Source organism: Coloeus monedula, assembly GCF_965178545.1.
Source record: "Coloeus monedula genome assembly, chromosome: 6".
NCBI lineage: Eukaryota > Metazoa > Chordata > Aves > Passeriformes > Corvidae > Coloeus > Coloeus monedula.
The window spans coordinates 18,314,129-18,330,877 of NC_138786.1; the positions used below are offsets into that span (position 1 = coordinate 18,314,129).

The 16,749-nt window shown below is 39.0% G+C and overlaps 1 protein-coding gene across 3 annotated transcripts in view; it reads right to left on the reverse strand.

The window, feature by feature from the left end:
- AP2A2 (adaptor related protein complex 2 subunit alpha 2) overlaps positions 1-16,749 on the reverse strand; it is a 42,759-nt gene that overhangs the window by 13,854 nt on the left and 12,156 nt on the right. For 2 of the 3 annotated variants that reach the window (XM_082283518.1, XM_082283520.1), the window contains exons 2-9: positions 15,099-15,167; positions 7,390-7,532; positions 6,570-6,763; positions 4,501-4,630; positions 3,395-3,496; positions 1,896-2,004; positions 1,245-1,395; positions 667-835 (exon numbers count right to left, since the gene is read on the reverse strand). In XM_082283518.1, coding sequence (XP_082139644.1) covers positions 667-835; positions 1,245-1,395; positions 1,896-2,004; positions 3,395-3,496; positions 4,501-4,630; positions 6,570-6,763; positions 7,390-7,532; positions 15,099-15,167 — 1,067 coding nt within the window. The remainder of the gene's footprint in view (positions 1-666; positions 836-1,244; positions 1,396-1,895; positions 2,005-3,394; positions 3,497-4,500; positions 4,631-6,569; positions 6,764-7,389; positions 7,533-15,098; positions 15,168-16,749) is intronic. The other variant, XM_082283519.1, reaches the window with a different exon arrangement.

The window sequence follows — 16,749 nt, forward strand, 5'->3', positions numbered from 1 at the left end:
TAGTGTTGGGCATGCCTTGTAACAACTGAAGTCCAGCTAGAACAGATACATACTTTGAACTTAGACAAATGTATAAATATGCTACAGCAGGAACTTCGAAGAAAACAAAAGCATTCCAACATCCAAGTTTGCAAGTAAATTTACATGCAAATCAGTCTTACTCTTTTGACTTCTGTTTTGTCACATAAATATGGCCTGGAAATGTGTCTTTCTGGTTTCTGCTCTTTATAATTCTGCAGTGGAAGCTGATCTGCTCTACCACTCCCCATAAGCTACTACAGTGAAGGAACAGTGCCCAATACCAGCAAGACAGTAATAAAACTGTCTTCCCAGCATTCTCAATTTTGAAATTCCGTATTTTTAAACAATTATTCACCTTCAGTCTACACTTGAGCAGATACCAGTGTTACAAGGGACACAGCTACAGGTACCAGTTTTACCAGCAAGGTGCAGAAATCAACAAAATCTGGCCTCTGTAATTGCCAGCATAGCAAGATTTTGATGGATTGAGGTAAAAAACTAAAGCAGACTTCAAAGAGTAACTCATTTGGTCCCTAAGTATTATTAGCTTAACTGGGGTTGGGGAGCCTGGGGCAGTGGGGGAGAGGGCATTGAGGCAGGGGAGAAGACAACACTCAAAACCAGACCACGCACTTCAATATTTACCTTCAATGCATTGATAACTGTTTCTATGTGTGTTTTCACAGCCTCATGTGAGAATTCAGAGCTGGCAAGCGTGCACATGCTTTCCAGTGCTAGGTAACGCAAATTAGTTTCTCGGTGCTGCAAGAACTGACCTAGCTGGTTACAGGCACGGACTAGTAGGTTTGGCTCACTGCACAGAACAGGAGAGAAAGTGAAAGGGTTACAAGCAACAGGTTTGAGAACACTCAATACAGAATACTATTTCTGCAGTGGAAATTTCTTAAAATGCCTCAAAGTGTCTGCTAGAATGCTTTGCTAGTGAAATGCAAATTTAGATACTGTGAGCGAATAATCTCTGTTGGATTAGAGCAGTGGGGTCAATATAAAACACCAAATAAAGAAGCAGCAAAAACCAAAGCAACACAGTTCATTAACACTGCTCAATTACATTGCTGTGGTTGTGTTCCAATCTAGCAAGCAACTTCATATTTTTTCCCGTCTACTCCCTCCCCATTAAAATCTGATTAACTGTTCAAGACAAAACTCCAGCTTTTCACTTTAAAAACCCCTCTGATAACAGAAGTGTTGTCCCAGCTCACCTGTCATGGTGTATAATTAAGCTTATTGCCTCAAACAGGACAGCATTCTTCGCATTCGAGTGTTGCACTTTCTTTGACTTTGGTGGCTCCTGTGCTTTGTTGAGGATGGTTTCCAGGCATTCTGTCAGACGGCCACGTACCGCAGGGTCTTCTAGAGAAGAACAAGCCGTTGGACAACTTCGCTTTGCTCCAAAGCCTAAACCCTACCTTAGGTTTTTCCCTGGCTAAATCTAAATAAACTGAGGTACTCCGATACACTAAAAACATTTACACTCCCCAACATATATGTGGGAAAAGAATTCCAAGCCACAGTCCTATTTGGGTGAGAACAAAAGCCAAACACAATCTGCACTACAACGTACTTTGAGGCTTTAATATAGTTGATAATATTAATGGATATTTAAAATGGCAGCTGCCAATAAACTGTAAGATGCACACTGGTTAGACATTTTGTTAAAATTAAACACAACATCATTCAAAAGGCCAAATATCTTCGAGCTACCAGAAAACACTCAAGAGTACAAACTTCAGTATCTTTGCCTTAAGACAACGTGCTTGCACTCCAAGCTATGGTAACAGTGCATTGCAGTAGCTCTTTGGAGCCAGTGTACTGCAAAAGAGAGAGAACCACTGCTGTGATTTGTGCATTACCTGGAGGTGGATAGCACTGTAACAGCCTCAGAAGTTTCACAGATAGCCAGGGAGCAGGAACAAAGTAGTATGTATAGTCCTGAAGGTCTGTTGATGCAGAAGTTACAATCTGTAAAACAAACAGCCAGCATGTCAGCTGCTGAAGTTAGTTGATTCACAATAATGAAAAGGATCCAAAGAACACTGTAGGTCACCTCTGACAGAAGCTTAAAAAACTGTGTCACTACCAATGTCTAGTTCAGTAGATTAATTAGGTGCAAGCTACCATACTCTGAGTACACCACAGTAAATGCTAGTAATAGAAATTCAGTTTTGCAGATACAGTAGTCTAGGCAGTCTCTTCCTAAAAGCCTAGTTGATTTTTTAAAGAATGAAGACAACCATCTTGTAACATCAAAATGTTTAACCAGAAACTTGACTTTCTTTGTTCCAGCAATTCACAGATTCAGCCAACAGTCTGGTGGCTGCTGATAGGTGAGCCTGGAATTCAAGTACAATATGCTATGATAGACCTAAAGCAGAAGGACCAACTAACACCTTCAGTAATATCCATACAGCAAAGCAAAAACGAGATAGCATAGCATTCACAGAAGAGGTTTATAAGCATAATGAAATCTGATAAGGATTAGATTAGGTTATCCCTCTTCATTGATTTCTTTTACCTCTCTTATTCTAGGGTTAACCATGAGTTTGGCACTAGCTTTGCTTAAAATATTCTACCTAATTCTTGCTACTCCATTACAGAACAGCCTTTCATTTCCCTTAGCACTCCCTTGCTTTTAAGTATTAGAAAAAATCTTCATATTTGAAAAGAAACTGAATTTCTGTGAACTACAAGTAATTTGGGTCTAAGACTGCATAAAACTGGCTCTAAAATACATTTGTGAAGTAGCAGCCTCCCTTGTCTTGCACACCTCCCAAAAGGATGGGGGGGTGAGGGGGGGGGAATCAAATGAAACAGTGACATCAGTTTTCCAGCACAGAAATGTTAACTTACAGACATGTCCCTCCACTCTTCCCTGCACCCCCTGCCCCTGCTTAACCCCCTACATCCATTTACAGAATATCAAATGCTTATGGTTTATTAACTTAGCAGCAGCTCAAAAGAAGGAATAGAAAGGCAATTCATCTTGTAAGAAGCTTAGATAAAGCTACAGTCTGTATTTTTGAGGTGTTTGTGTGAAGTCTGTAGAATCAGTCTTTGATCCAACTATTCTTTGGCATTACAGTTACAAAGTGAGGATTACTACTTGGAGCACAGCAGGGATTAAACCAAGAAAGTTTGGGCAAGCCAATACAGCTTTCTGTCCTGGTAAGCAACAAGCATTAAAAGAGGTTACCTGAAACACCTACATTGAAGTGACACTGAATCATCTTCACATTTAATAGTACAGTAAACTAATCTGACCCTAGAAAGCTGAACAGGAAGCTAACCTGGTCTAGAAAGCTCAGTAAATTAATCAACAGTGAAGTATTATCAGGGTCATCATTGGACTCACTCTGCTTAATCTAGACACTGCCAAGGAGACGGAAGTCTTAAACTCTTCCGGGTTCTTCTGTGCCAAAGTGGTGATCAGACTTGTAGCTGCAGTAACCACACCCTAGAAAAAAACAAAACACAAAAAACCTCACATTCAGTTTTGTATCAGTTTACTATGCAGCCCAGTAACACCTTTCAATTCAACTGTTTTTTAATATACAAAAAAGATATGTTTATACCCATTACAAAGCCCTACATTAAAAAGCCTTTTATTTGGCTAGCAACTAGACTAATTACACACCTGCAGAATCCAACAGAATTTTCAACAACATGATATTGCCATGTTTGCAGAGCATTTAATGCTATTTTTTGTATTATCTTTGTCTCATGTTTGGATAGTACATCTAAAATAAGAGAGCTGTATTAAAATTAAGCCTTATTAATAATAATTAATAAGACAAATTGTCTTATTACACAAGAGAAGCATGAGCAGAAGAAATTCAATGCAGCAGATCACCCAGGAAAGAATTCTTACAACCTAACATGAGGAGCGGGCTTTGTATAACACAAGCACTGGATATTACTACTGCAGACTAAAGCACTCTTATTACTGTTGAAGCACAAGTCTTAACAGCATTATTTTCATAAAGCAACTGGACTGGGGGAAAAAACAGGGTCTCCTTTCTAAAGCAGTAGGGTTTTTTAACCATCAAAGTAAGAATGACATGGACACTACAGGACAAGGAAGCCTAAGCAATGACAAATCAAGTCTTGAATTTTAGTGCAGATCTAATCTTAAAAGGCCTAGGAAAATTAGTATTGCACCTGTGCAATATGACAGTGTAACAAGGCACAAGATTAATTCATTTACAGCCATAGGAAAAGAGGAACTTGTACATACCATTCTTCTATCTACAGTGAAAAGGTAAACAAAGCGTTATAAAAAATGAATATATACAGCAACTAAAAAAGGACAACTCCTTCCATTTTCTTTCCAAAGCCTGAAGACAACAGCAACCCACTTGCTTGAAAGATTCAAGAAGAACTAAACTGTGTACTTAACAGCAGAAGTCACATCATTCCCTATACACCCTAGGCCCAAGAAGCATAATGAAGCTCATTTACCAAGTGCTGGTCATTGAGGAGATGCACCACTCTAGATGTCCAGTCTCCCATGGGAACAAGGTCAGGAGAAGTTCTGTATAAACGCAGCAAGCATAAAGCAGCACTTTGCTTCACACTATCCATAGTGTCCCTGCAAGACATACATCCAGATTTAAAATACAGTGGTTAAGGCACAGCAATACCTGCAGGATGGCTTTATGCCAGATTTCACACTGACTCAGCATCCCTGGCCAGGCTGCATCTTTTCCACAGAACTTCACTGAAGTCTTCCTATGTTAAAGTATTTCTTCTTCATTTTTCCATTAAGTTTAATTAGTCAAGTTTTCAACTATTACATATGCCTAGTAGCCTCTATAATGATTCTTTACAACTTAGAGTGACATTTCTCATCTTTTTATGAGAATTGAAAGTTCATCTCATCTAATCACAAGAACAAGCTTCTTCCAGGCTGACTGAAATCAAACAGTTCAGACACACTACCTTATGAATGTGACCAAAGCTGCATCTCCTGACAGGCCCTGCGTGTCAGATAGCAATCATGAACTACTCAACAGCTTCAGTACCTACAGCCAGAGTGCCAGTTGGCTGCCACCAAGCACACAACCCACAAATCTATTCACCTTGCCATCCCTGCTGCTGGCACAGAAATGGTCTATTTTAAGAGTGGCACGCAACTATTCTAGTTCAGTGAACTCCTTTTCACAAAGTAGTTGATTAAGCATTTTGTGGGATGCACAGACAATCGCTATGAAATGTACAGAGCACTACCAGTAGAAGTTTTAAGAGGCAGCTTATAATGTGCAATCTTGGTTAAATGTTCAGAAACTTCTGTATCCCGAGCAGAAGTTCGGTCCAGCTATTCTGCATGAATATATCAGTTTTCCATGAGATCAAGTTGTACCTCAGTTAAAAAACACAAAACAAAACCATGAACCTATTCCTCCCCTGTCCCTAATTATATTTAAGCCAAGAGAGCTACACTAAAGTTGCAAATGTAACTGACAATGCTCATTCTGCCCAGGTCACTTGGACAGGATGGGTACACAAACATATTTTATATGTATTATCTTAGAAATGCAGAAAGAATGAGACGCTGAAGAGTGACCTCAGAACATAAACACAGCTCCAAGTTTAAACAAGTCTGAACTGAAGGTGCTGTGCTCTGTCTGCGATTAGTGACCCCAAGTGAAATTTTTGGAACTTCTTAAGGTTATCTTATTAAAACCCATGACTCATCACTGCAGTGTTGACTCCACTATGCTCCATGGAGAACAGCACCTGGCAAGGGCAGTGGCCCGACATTAAGGGTATTAATACAGTTCTTATACCACGTCACTTTTGGTAATAATATAAGACATTTATTTGTTATGAAAAGATCCATGTATATTGTAAAACATTTCATATCCGTAAGAGTTTAAATGCACTGTTTGCACTTGGACGTTTTAAGTTCCAAAACAAATTAGTCCTACAATCACAGCTCCAACTTTACATTGACTTAACTATAGTTTCAGACATTTGCCAGGTCTATTTAGAAACTTTCAGCTAGACAAAAGCAAGAAAGCTGGTGGTGACTATTTGCCATTTACATTAATTTCTGTTTACATGGCTGAGAGAGGAAGCAACAAAGCTCACAAATCAGTATTATCATGTTCCTTATGAAGTCAGCACATTTACATACGAACTTCAGTTTATAACGAAATCTGTAGTATAAGAATATCTATTTAGGTTCATGTGTTTCTTTTTTTTCATCAGGAGAGGCCAGAAAAGTAAAACATACACATTTCAGGGGTGTTCACTACCACACATTTATCCAGAACAAAAATCAGATCACAACAAGGCTGTAAAAGCCTATTCAAGACACCAAAAGTCTTAATTTCCATGTAGTTTTACACTCCTACAAGCAACTCCACACTCAGGCACGGCAAAGCACCTGCAGCTACTGGAACTGTCGCTATTTATACTGCAAGGCCAGGGCTGTAGAGCCCAAGCATGGATTAATCTGCTGCAATGGAACCAAGTTACTGAAAAGTTTATTGGTGTTGTATTTGAAAGAGGCATGTCATACCTACCCAGCCACAAGAATTTTGGGAATTTCTCCAGCAAACGCTTCCGCCATCTCCCGGCTGCCCACATTGGCAATGCAGTGCAGAGCAAGGCCCATGAAGGTGGGGTTCCGGCTGGCCAGGTCGTTCTTGATGGCGTTGTTTATCAGGCGAATGAGCTCGCTGTTAGAGTTCACCAGCACGGAGATGAACAGATAGCCCTGTGAATCACAGCATGGAAAATCTATTTTAGCTGACTTCATTTACTGTGGCATTAACAGGAAACATGATTTCTTTGACACATACACTTCTCTCCAATACCATATGGGCAGAAATGGGTACTTAGATGGAGCAAAGGCTAGAAAGATTAAGTGAATTAAACAAAAATGATTAAGCTCAGTGTTACCCTAATTATCTGGTTTTAAGTGTTTTTTCTGTCTATTTTGGCATATACTCAAAAGATTATTTTAGATGAATAGGGGCAAATCAAGATTTTGGCTTATTATTCCAATACTAATAAGTTACATGCACCTGATAAACACAACCTTACCTAGGAAGATGGAAAGAGATATTCTGAAAATTAAAAGGTTACTTACCTTTTAGTGCAAGACTAGAGGCCGTTTCTTAACAACAGTAATAATTTTATGCAGAGTGCACGTTTTAACTTTTGCCATTAGTTCAAGACTCTCTGTGCACAGAGGCGTTAAGATTTCAGAATCACTCCTGGAGCCAAAGTAAGGCTTTAAGCCAGGGCAGGGGGAATGAAGCAAAATTCTTTACAGTCTCCACAGCTGACGCAGGATATTAGACAGACTAGATTATCTTTTATAAAGCCCAAGTTACTCACAATTTGTTTCTCTGTATATCTATTGGAACTGAGCAGGTTTACAGCCTCCATGTGACCAAAGTCAATGTCATGCCCCAGCAGAAAGATGAAGAGCAGTTTGCAGACGTATTTTTTCTTACTGTAACCATCCAGAGCCTTGTCACCTGAAAAAGCAAGAAAACAAACAATTAAGTCTATGTTGAGCTTAATATCTGGTTACGTAGTGATAATTCCATCTACCATTATCTATATCCTAAAGGATGATCATGAAAGGATGGTCACGAAATAATGCTATCATCTAGTCCTTGAAGTACTCTGCAGTGTCTTTAGAGTATATTCTTATGAAGAGGCAGTGCGTCCATGTTTGCTCCATTTTGATTTTCCCACTTCTGTTGAGAGCCTTTGTCTTCCATACATGTTCTTCTCTTAAACCAATTATCAAACCTTTATCTCAATGAAAGTGTTAACACGCTTTTCCAAGTGCACCACTGTAGAGAACTCAGTAGCAACAAAAAATACCCAGCAAGTTGTTTTAGAAAGATCAGGTGACAATGGTATATCCCAAAGACTTGAAAAAACACATGAAATGAGATTACCATGAGAACTTCAAAGTTTTTCTAAAATGAAAGTATTCACAAGTGTTCCAGTTCTAGAAGAAAAATGCACCCTAAACAGGTTGGCCGTATGTTGCAGTATTGCTGATTTTAGAAGCTTGCAAAAGTGACATGGAGCAGCACAGCTTCCAGTTCATCAGGGACCATTGCTTTTCCTGAAGGGAAGAGCTACATATGAACGTAAAACTTTCTGTGTTACACTCCCTCCCTACCTCAAATCAGGAAATAAAGGGGTATCCAGTAAATCAGGCAAAACTGAATGCTGGGTAGTTCAGTCAGGGTAGCAAAATACTGATATATCCTGCTGCCTAAAAGGCTACGTAAGCTCCTTTGCCTCAGCATTCTGGGCCTGGAATAACTGATCTGTCACATCAAGTGTGTATTCCTTAGTGACAGGCAAGACAGCACTGCATATACTAAAGCTTCAATAAGATATCCCTTACTCACTGCCCTTGGCAATAAAAGCTGTAAGTTGCCTTTTTATTTTATATATAGCTGCCTATTACATAAATCTGAAGTTACAAAAGAATCTTAATAGTACAGAAGTTGCTCCTTTTTCCTTCTCATGAACTGATACACAGGAATGTTAAATTTCCCACACCATACGAATCTACAGCTCCCCTGGATTTCACACTACATTCACAGACTGGAAACCAAGGAAACCTTACCACTCCTCAACTTACAGTTACAGAAGGAATGAAGACTACCATCTACGTGTGAAGCCATGTAACAGTGAACCAACAGAAAGCATACTGGCCCATGGAAGTACTAAAATGCTAGAAGTTTATGTCTACAGGCTGCAACTATGCATTCTGCTCTCTATTTTGACCCTAAAAACTTCTTTTATTTGATCTTATTTCAACTGGGATAAATTTAAGCAAACCACTGCTATTTTAATGCAGACAATGATACCCTTCTAATTTGGGTTTTTAGGCACCTGTTGATTTTTTGTAACTAGCACAGACAGTGCATCAGCTGCCAACAAAAAGCTTCACCTTAAAGCTTTGTTTACATTGTGCAAAGAGGAGTTGTCTTCAGGTCCGTACTACAGAAGCCAATCTGTGTCACACTTTACTTCAATACAGGAAGCAGCACTACTGAAGCTACCCAGGACAGTGAAGTCCTGCTATACTGGATCCTGTCAACATCCTCTGACAACAGCCAGCTCTGCAGAAAGCTGCCCAAAGACATGTTTTCTTCAAGCCACTTTTACAGTTTGCTGCCGTAAGGTTATTATCCTGCTAACTCAGCAAACAAATGTAGAGAATTTTGCTTTCCTAGACATGGGAATTACTGTTAGAAGAACCAGAGTGAAACATCCAGTGGGAAATTATTTTTTTTTCCTTCTTTGGAAGCAATATGGCCAGAGGAAAGAGAAGATATTCAACATCTGCCCATCTGCTGTGACCTTCAAACTACAGCTTAAGCAGCCAACAGAGTATTCCACATAAATACTTCCTGTTATACTATTTTCCCGATAAAATGGCACTCAAGAGCAGAAGTTTCTTCCTATCCCCACCATGGCAGGGAGATGCAGATCAAAGATTCCTTTCCTTAGAAGAAGCAAGGAAAAAACCCAAAAACAAGACACAGGAAAAGGCAGAGTGACAGCTTTAGTTTTCTAATATTTTTTCAGCTGCTTAGGAAGTGTTTCTATGAACTCTTCAGATTTGATTTTAATTGGTCATCTACATGAAATTCAGAAGTAAAACAAATAATCAGTGAATAAACCAGTGGGCCTTTACATTACCTAGCAATAAAAACCATTCCAACTCCTGACAAACCACCTATTCCTAGGTGACCGATGAATAGGTGACGCTCAATACCATTAACAGATACTATTATGATTCAAGAAAGGGGCACTAAATAGGCTGAATACATTTTAGTCAGTCATACTCTAGGGGCCAAGCTCTACATAATTGAGGACTTACTAAGGTATTGGACAGCATTAATATCGTTAGTTGCTTCTCTGAGATTCAGATACATCAAAAAACATCAGAAAGTAGCTTTCACATGAACTTTACCAGAAGTGAAGACACCCCAACCAGTCTCCAAGACCGAATTCCCAGCAGGCCGAGAAGCTGAACTGCAGCTGTCTGCTAGTATACAATCCACCAGCAATACACAAAAATTAGAAGTATTAAATCTAATCTCTTATATTGTCAAATGACTCTGCTGTTGACTCTGTGATACCAGAAGGGGAGAGTATAGAATGCTGCAACCCAACTGCTTAATGAAGAATATAAGCAAATGAAAATATTTATACTTTGAACCACATCAACTTTCACAACAAACTATTTGTCATGGTTTGGCAATTCCTTTTTTAGGGTTAGGACTCAGCTATTTAAAACATTTTATCCTTCCAAGATACCAGTATTTTAAGAGCTCAGATTAGCAAGGTCCCTGGATCTCAGGGTATTTGAAGAATGTTTGATAGAAGTTATGCCATTCAATCAAGCACTAAACATATCACCATCTTACTAACAAGCAGCTTCCTTCTCCACCATGCAGTATCAAAGAAGAATATTGTAAAATCAGTACCTGAAACACCTTTTCTGAAGACAAAATGCTACACTGACTGTTTTCAAAACCTCTTGTTCCTTGTATACAGAATTGAAGGCAGTGTGACAGTTCTCAAGCAAGCTTATAAACTAGGCCTATAACTAGGTTAGTTACTATAGCTCTTCTTCAAAGTCTTATAAGTGCCCAGCAATAACAGAATACTGGCGGGTTTTTTTAATTTTATTATTTAATTACCTGAGCAATTTGAAAAAAGAGCACTTCAGTCAAAGGTCTCACAGTAGTTGTCTAACTCCAGCTGTGTTTTGAAGAAGTCTGTGACTCAGATTCTTACTGAAATTTTACCTATTCCTCTCCCTTCCATGTTGCATTTACGAAGAGTTCTGAAGGTTCTATTTTAAACATTAATAACAAGTCTCATTGCTTAAGTATGTGCTAAAATAGTACAGCTTCCCCCAGTCCCAAGCAAACATCCGAACAAGAGCAGAAGGAAATGTCACATGTTCTGTTATCTTTATTGCAATACACAATTATTTCTTTTAACTCAGCTCATTTTCAAATGCTTTCGGGAACATTTGCAAGTGCTGCAAATCAAGTCAGCAGAAACAGGAAGGATTCACAATAGATGTCAGCAGGTTTTGAGCACAGTGAGCATTTCAAAGGCTACTTGCTTTCCCTGAAAAACTTATTAGTTATTTTGCTAAGAAAGAAATTATTAACAGCTGATCAACAATGAGTACTATTAAGAAATAATTACTACCACATTTCTTTGTATCACCTCCCTAGCATTTCAACACAAGTTTTGGTTTCCATTGCTCATACGTACCTTTCACACAGCCCTCTGAAAAGGAAGAAATAAGGCAAGAAAGTATTGTAAGACCCTTTGCTTCTCACGCAGCAGCTTCCAGCTCTAGTTTAGAACACTAGTTAAAAAACAGCACCTGCTTTTCAATCTAACTCAGTGTACTTAAAAGCCAGTGTGCTGCACTGTTACTGAGCCTGCTACCAGCCAGAGGGGTCAGGAAAGCAGTTTAGTCTTGGGATATTCACTGGGGGTAGATAAGGAAGCCTGACAAGTCTAATCTCACTAGCTTTCACATGGCTGATTGCTACCTTAAAATCTTAGCTCTTAAAACCACAGTAATGGCTTTTGCAATGGACAACACTGTTTCTTTGCTTCCTTTCTAGGCTGACACTGACCTCTGTTCATGCACCTGGCAGCAGTCCAGGGATATACTGTATCAGAAGGCCACTACTAGCCTGGAGGCTAAGAAAAGTGCATTTGATTTTTATGAACATAGCTACACTACAGACGAGATCTGTATTTCCGTAGGAGTGACAGTCCAAGCCTTCTACATCAAACACTGAATATTTGTGCCAAACAACCCATACAAATCCATAAACCAGTATTTAGTTACCATACTACTAGCATCAGAACAAAGCATTACAAGATCAGCCCTACAACTCAGGTCGTATTTGAAGCCTGATTTTACTTCCAACAGTTCAGTCTGTCAGTGAAGACACTTTATGATTTTACTGTCTGATTGCCTTCACACGTGATCAGAAGACAGTGTGACTAAGCAGGCCCATCTTAAATATAAAGCCTGTGCTTTCACAGCCTGCCAGGAAAGCAATTTACTGATTTACTGAATTTACTGTTACACAGTTCAGTTTAAAACAGGTATTTAGAGCCTTATCTTAACTCCCTCCAAAGGGTTCCTGTGTATTTTGGGACAATAGAGAAGATCTGCTTGAAGATGGAAAACCAAGACAGCTTAAGAAAAAACAAGTGGAGGAAAAAAAGCAACAATTAACAACTGACATTGGGGTACTTCTGCATGAGCCAAAAAGAAGATATACAAATATGTCTGAAATCTAGCAGCCACTCTTGTAACACAAATCCTACTACATAATCAGAACAAAACTAAATTCTAATGCCAGAGCAGGAAAAAAAAAGAACAAGTCTGAATCAAGCAGAGAACAAATCTATAAGCTGGAAACAGCTTATAGATTTGTGGGCAGCTTCATTAATACACAAATTCTGGTCTGAGAGACCAAAGTGATACAATGACTTAATAAACCAGATATTTTTTCACTCCCAAAGCAGTTACTGCTCTGACAGTGAGCCTTTCAGTTTGGTTCAAGCATGGGAGCAAAATCAGTTTACAGTCTGAACATGTAAAACAAAAGTAACAGCATGTCTCCACACTTAACTCCTACAACTTCTCCTTTATCACACTAGTGTAGTTTCTCTCTACTACATTCTTATCTCAGTTAATGCAGAAGCACTTAAAGCAACCGTCAAGGACACAGTGACCTCAGCAATGGAGCTTCCTCATGCTTAGACAAGAGACAGGGTCACCTTAAGTACAGAGATCCTAAATTCCTGCTGAGCTTGGTGCACAAAAGCTGGATCAGAACCCAAAACCATAGCACAAGTTCCATCAGTTCAAGGAAAGTATTGCTTATCCAGAGATGTGAAACCTTATCCCAGGCTGTTAAATACAAGGGTATTATTTTCAACAGGAGGTTACCCAAAAATAAGGCAGGTAACAGGCTTGACAGCTACTTGCATGATAGAACAAAAGCAGAAATACCGAGATTCTGTAACGGTGTAAGAATACACCTTGCAAGTTACACGGGATGGGGGTCTGTGTGCATACAAAGGCCCAGAAGTAGACCAGACTCCTACGCTGGTGTCAAGCAAGAACTTCTCTGTTAAGAGGTCTTGTTTCTTAGTCAGACCTTTCCCTGGTTACAGACATGCAGCCAGTCCAAAAGCTGCATCTTTGGCCAGGTAGGGCCAGTAACTCAGGGTACCAGAATTCACCATAGTTATTTAGAAAGGGACTTAATCTTAATTTCACAATTACATATTTGTCTTAATCCAAACTACTTAAAAACATTTTAAGGTCAGAGCTACAGGAAAAGAAACTGGGCTAAACTGAGTAATCTCCACTTAAACCAAGAATAAAATGCATATGAAGGTCTCTTAATTTTTATACAGCCCATCTGCAAGGAAGAACCACACAGCATGAAGTCCACATGGGACTCCTGCAGCAGAAAGATAACACAGATATCAGCTCCTCACACTCTCAAGGCCTCGAGCAGTCACACAACAAGTTGTCTAAACTCAACTCTTTCCAGATTGTGACATTCATGTTTTTGCTCAGGCTTCATCAAGTTATTGTCTTCAGGTAATTAAAATTTTCCACCCAAAATCCAAACAGATTTAGTAATAAAGTAACCATAATGAAGATCAGCTACAAGAAGGTTTAGTCATCTTCCACTCAAGATACTGAATGAGCATATACTGACCCTTATTCAAAACTATTTAAATAGTGCTTAAAGGATGCTACACAGCGTATGGAAGGTACACTTATGACACTACTTTGCTCAAATGACCTCTATTCTCTGATCATTGCCTGATTTATGGTTCTACACAGCCAGAGATTCTTATAATTTCTCCCCTGCTTCACCAGTAAGCAGAGAAGAATTAACTGTTCATGTACTTTTACCTATTTTTCTAAGAGAAAAATGTAAACACAGACGCATGTGATGGCTTCTAATTCAGAAGAATTTCTTGAGTGTCTTGCACTGTGGTTAACTTTTCCCTTCTAAGCTGTTGATGCACTCAGGTTTTTAAAGGCCTTCATACACCTTTAAGAGACATACCACTTAAAATGTAGCAACAGATCGCAAAGTTCAGGAAAATTATTTGTTAATGCATTGAGTATTCCAAACAGATATGCTAGTCTAAGACAGGATAGCCAGCTAAAGTAAATTAATTTACTACAAATCCACCAGATTCTGAAGGCACATAAATGACCTCCACATTGCAATGCCTTATCTAACTACACACACAGCCCATAACTACTTAAATAGAACTTGCCACAGCCACTACTGTTACAACTCCATTTAAAAACATCCCATCTACCTCTCAGAATCTTTAAAATGTGACACCACATGCACAACTTGAATACAGCTAACAGCATGAATTTTACCTTGTGTTGTTTAAAAGTTAATCGCTACCTCTTGGAATTACTTACTGCATATCCTTTGTATGTATGAAAAACTTGTACTGCTGTTGCTTGTGGTCAAGATGTATAGCTCTTGATGTATACATATAAAGATGTACACCTTTTAATCTTTATTCTGCAAGAAAACAGCCTAATTCATTACTTCCATAAAGGGCTCAGGGCTGAAGAGGCGGGAAGGAAGAAAATTTTAAACAGACTCTGTTTTACTGGAAATAACCATGTCCACCCATGTTTCTTCAAACTATTCACAGCCTCACAGCCTTCTGGAAGCAAACAAGCTGAGCAGTCACGTGGTTAGGAGGCAAAGTATTAGAAACCGTTTGTAGCCCAATTCTTTGATAGAGGAGAGAGTTTGCTTCTGTTACGGCCAAGAATCACAGGACTGTCAGAAGGTTCTGTAGCTAAGAGAACATTTTCAACAGTTATTCTAACAGACTGCTCTAGCATTTTGCTTGAGTCAGCAGTTGACAAAAGAAGTCCAAACACATAAAAACAAAACCCCATAACAGAATGTCATATGGAAATATATATAGTGTAGTATGATCAAGTCACTTACCTTTAAATTTTGACCGAATGTTTGCTAGTTCTTTATTTATCCTCTTTATCTCCGCTTCTTTACTCTTGCCTGAAATAAAAAGCAAATGTATCAGGGGACAGTTCTTTGGACATCCCTCTGCCACCTTAAGCATCTTTTCACTCCAACAGAAACATACATTTGTGAACAAACACACATCAGGAGGAGTTATTACTCTCCATTTCCAGCACTGGAACGAAAGGCAAACAGAGGTAACTTAAGCATCGCTTTATAGGGGAATTTGAGAAGCTCTAAGGACCTCCCTGTTTCAAGAAGCTTTGCAGACTTTAGACAGTGTCACTTGCATATAACCTGAGATGCCACTGCTACTGACTTTCACAAACACTTAAGTTTCTCTGTTCATGAAACCGCCCAGAGAAAAGTGGATTTTACTTCCTATCTGATTATGATTACTAAGTTGACAGTGCTTTAAAGGAGTGAGTTTCCTAAGCACAATCTTATAAAGAAGCAGCTCATATTATTCCTCACCTTAAGGGCAAGCCAATTTATTGTTTCTCTGTTGAACAGTCATACAGTTCAACAGCTTTAAAAACTTTCTTAATAGACTGAAGAGGAAAACCAGTAAACTCACAAGGTAAACAACAGTGAACTCATAAGATACAAGTTCAGATTTTCAATGTACCTCATGAAAATAATTTGAAAACCAGAAATATTTAAAATTCACACCTTATTAGATTAGACTTTGCAACCTTATACTTCTCAGCACCATCAGTATTTCGTATCAACTTTTGATTCCAAGAATAGATATTGGGATTCCTAGCACCAATTCAAGTTACATAGGGAAATAGCTGCAGTTTAAATTCTGATAATGCAAACTTATTCGAGTAATATTTGCATTGTCCAAACCAAAGCAGCTCATTACCCTTTAGCATTTTAGTTTTTGGTGACTGAGACTCTACAGAGGTCTGAGTCCATTGTCTCCTACATGAGTAGGAGTATGGAAGGGTAAAACAGCCAGCTCAGGCATTGTGAACAGCTGCCTGTCATTTGAGGGAAGCAAGTGAAGTGCACTTCAGCAATGCAGAACTGGTTATTTAGTTCTGTTGTTAATTCAGATATGCACCTACTCAAACTTTCAGGAAGTCTAAAACTTTTGTTCACTTTCCAAAAGTTTCAAGCAGTTCCAAGTGTTCCAAAACATCAACTAACAGCAGAATATGACAGCTTCTTTCCCTCTTCATGACATATACTTGGTTACAAGGTTACGAGTAAAAGTCTCCTAGCCCTGGTTCAAAATGGTCCAACCTTCTGAGTAGCGGGGATCACATGCCCTGTATTCACACCACACATTTCCCCACACCACTGGGATCACAGCTACAGCCATGAATGTGCAAGCAGGGGATATGACAAGGCTTGAAGAGCAGATCATGACCGGCATTCCAAAGCACCTCCAATCTCACTCCTTTCTTCAACAGAAACATCTCAAGCATTTAAATATCCCACTATATTTGCATGTCCAAAAGCCTGTGTAACCCTATGACTGTTAATCCTCCCTTTACGATTCCAAAGGGGATCTTACAGCAGACCCTATGAAAGGTGATTAAGTAACTCAAGGAAACAAGTGCCTCAGGATAGCTTAAGAGCAAAGTATAAAGGAATCCCTTGCCAAACA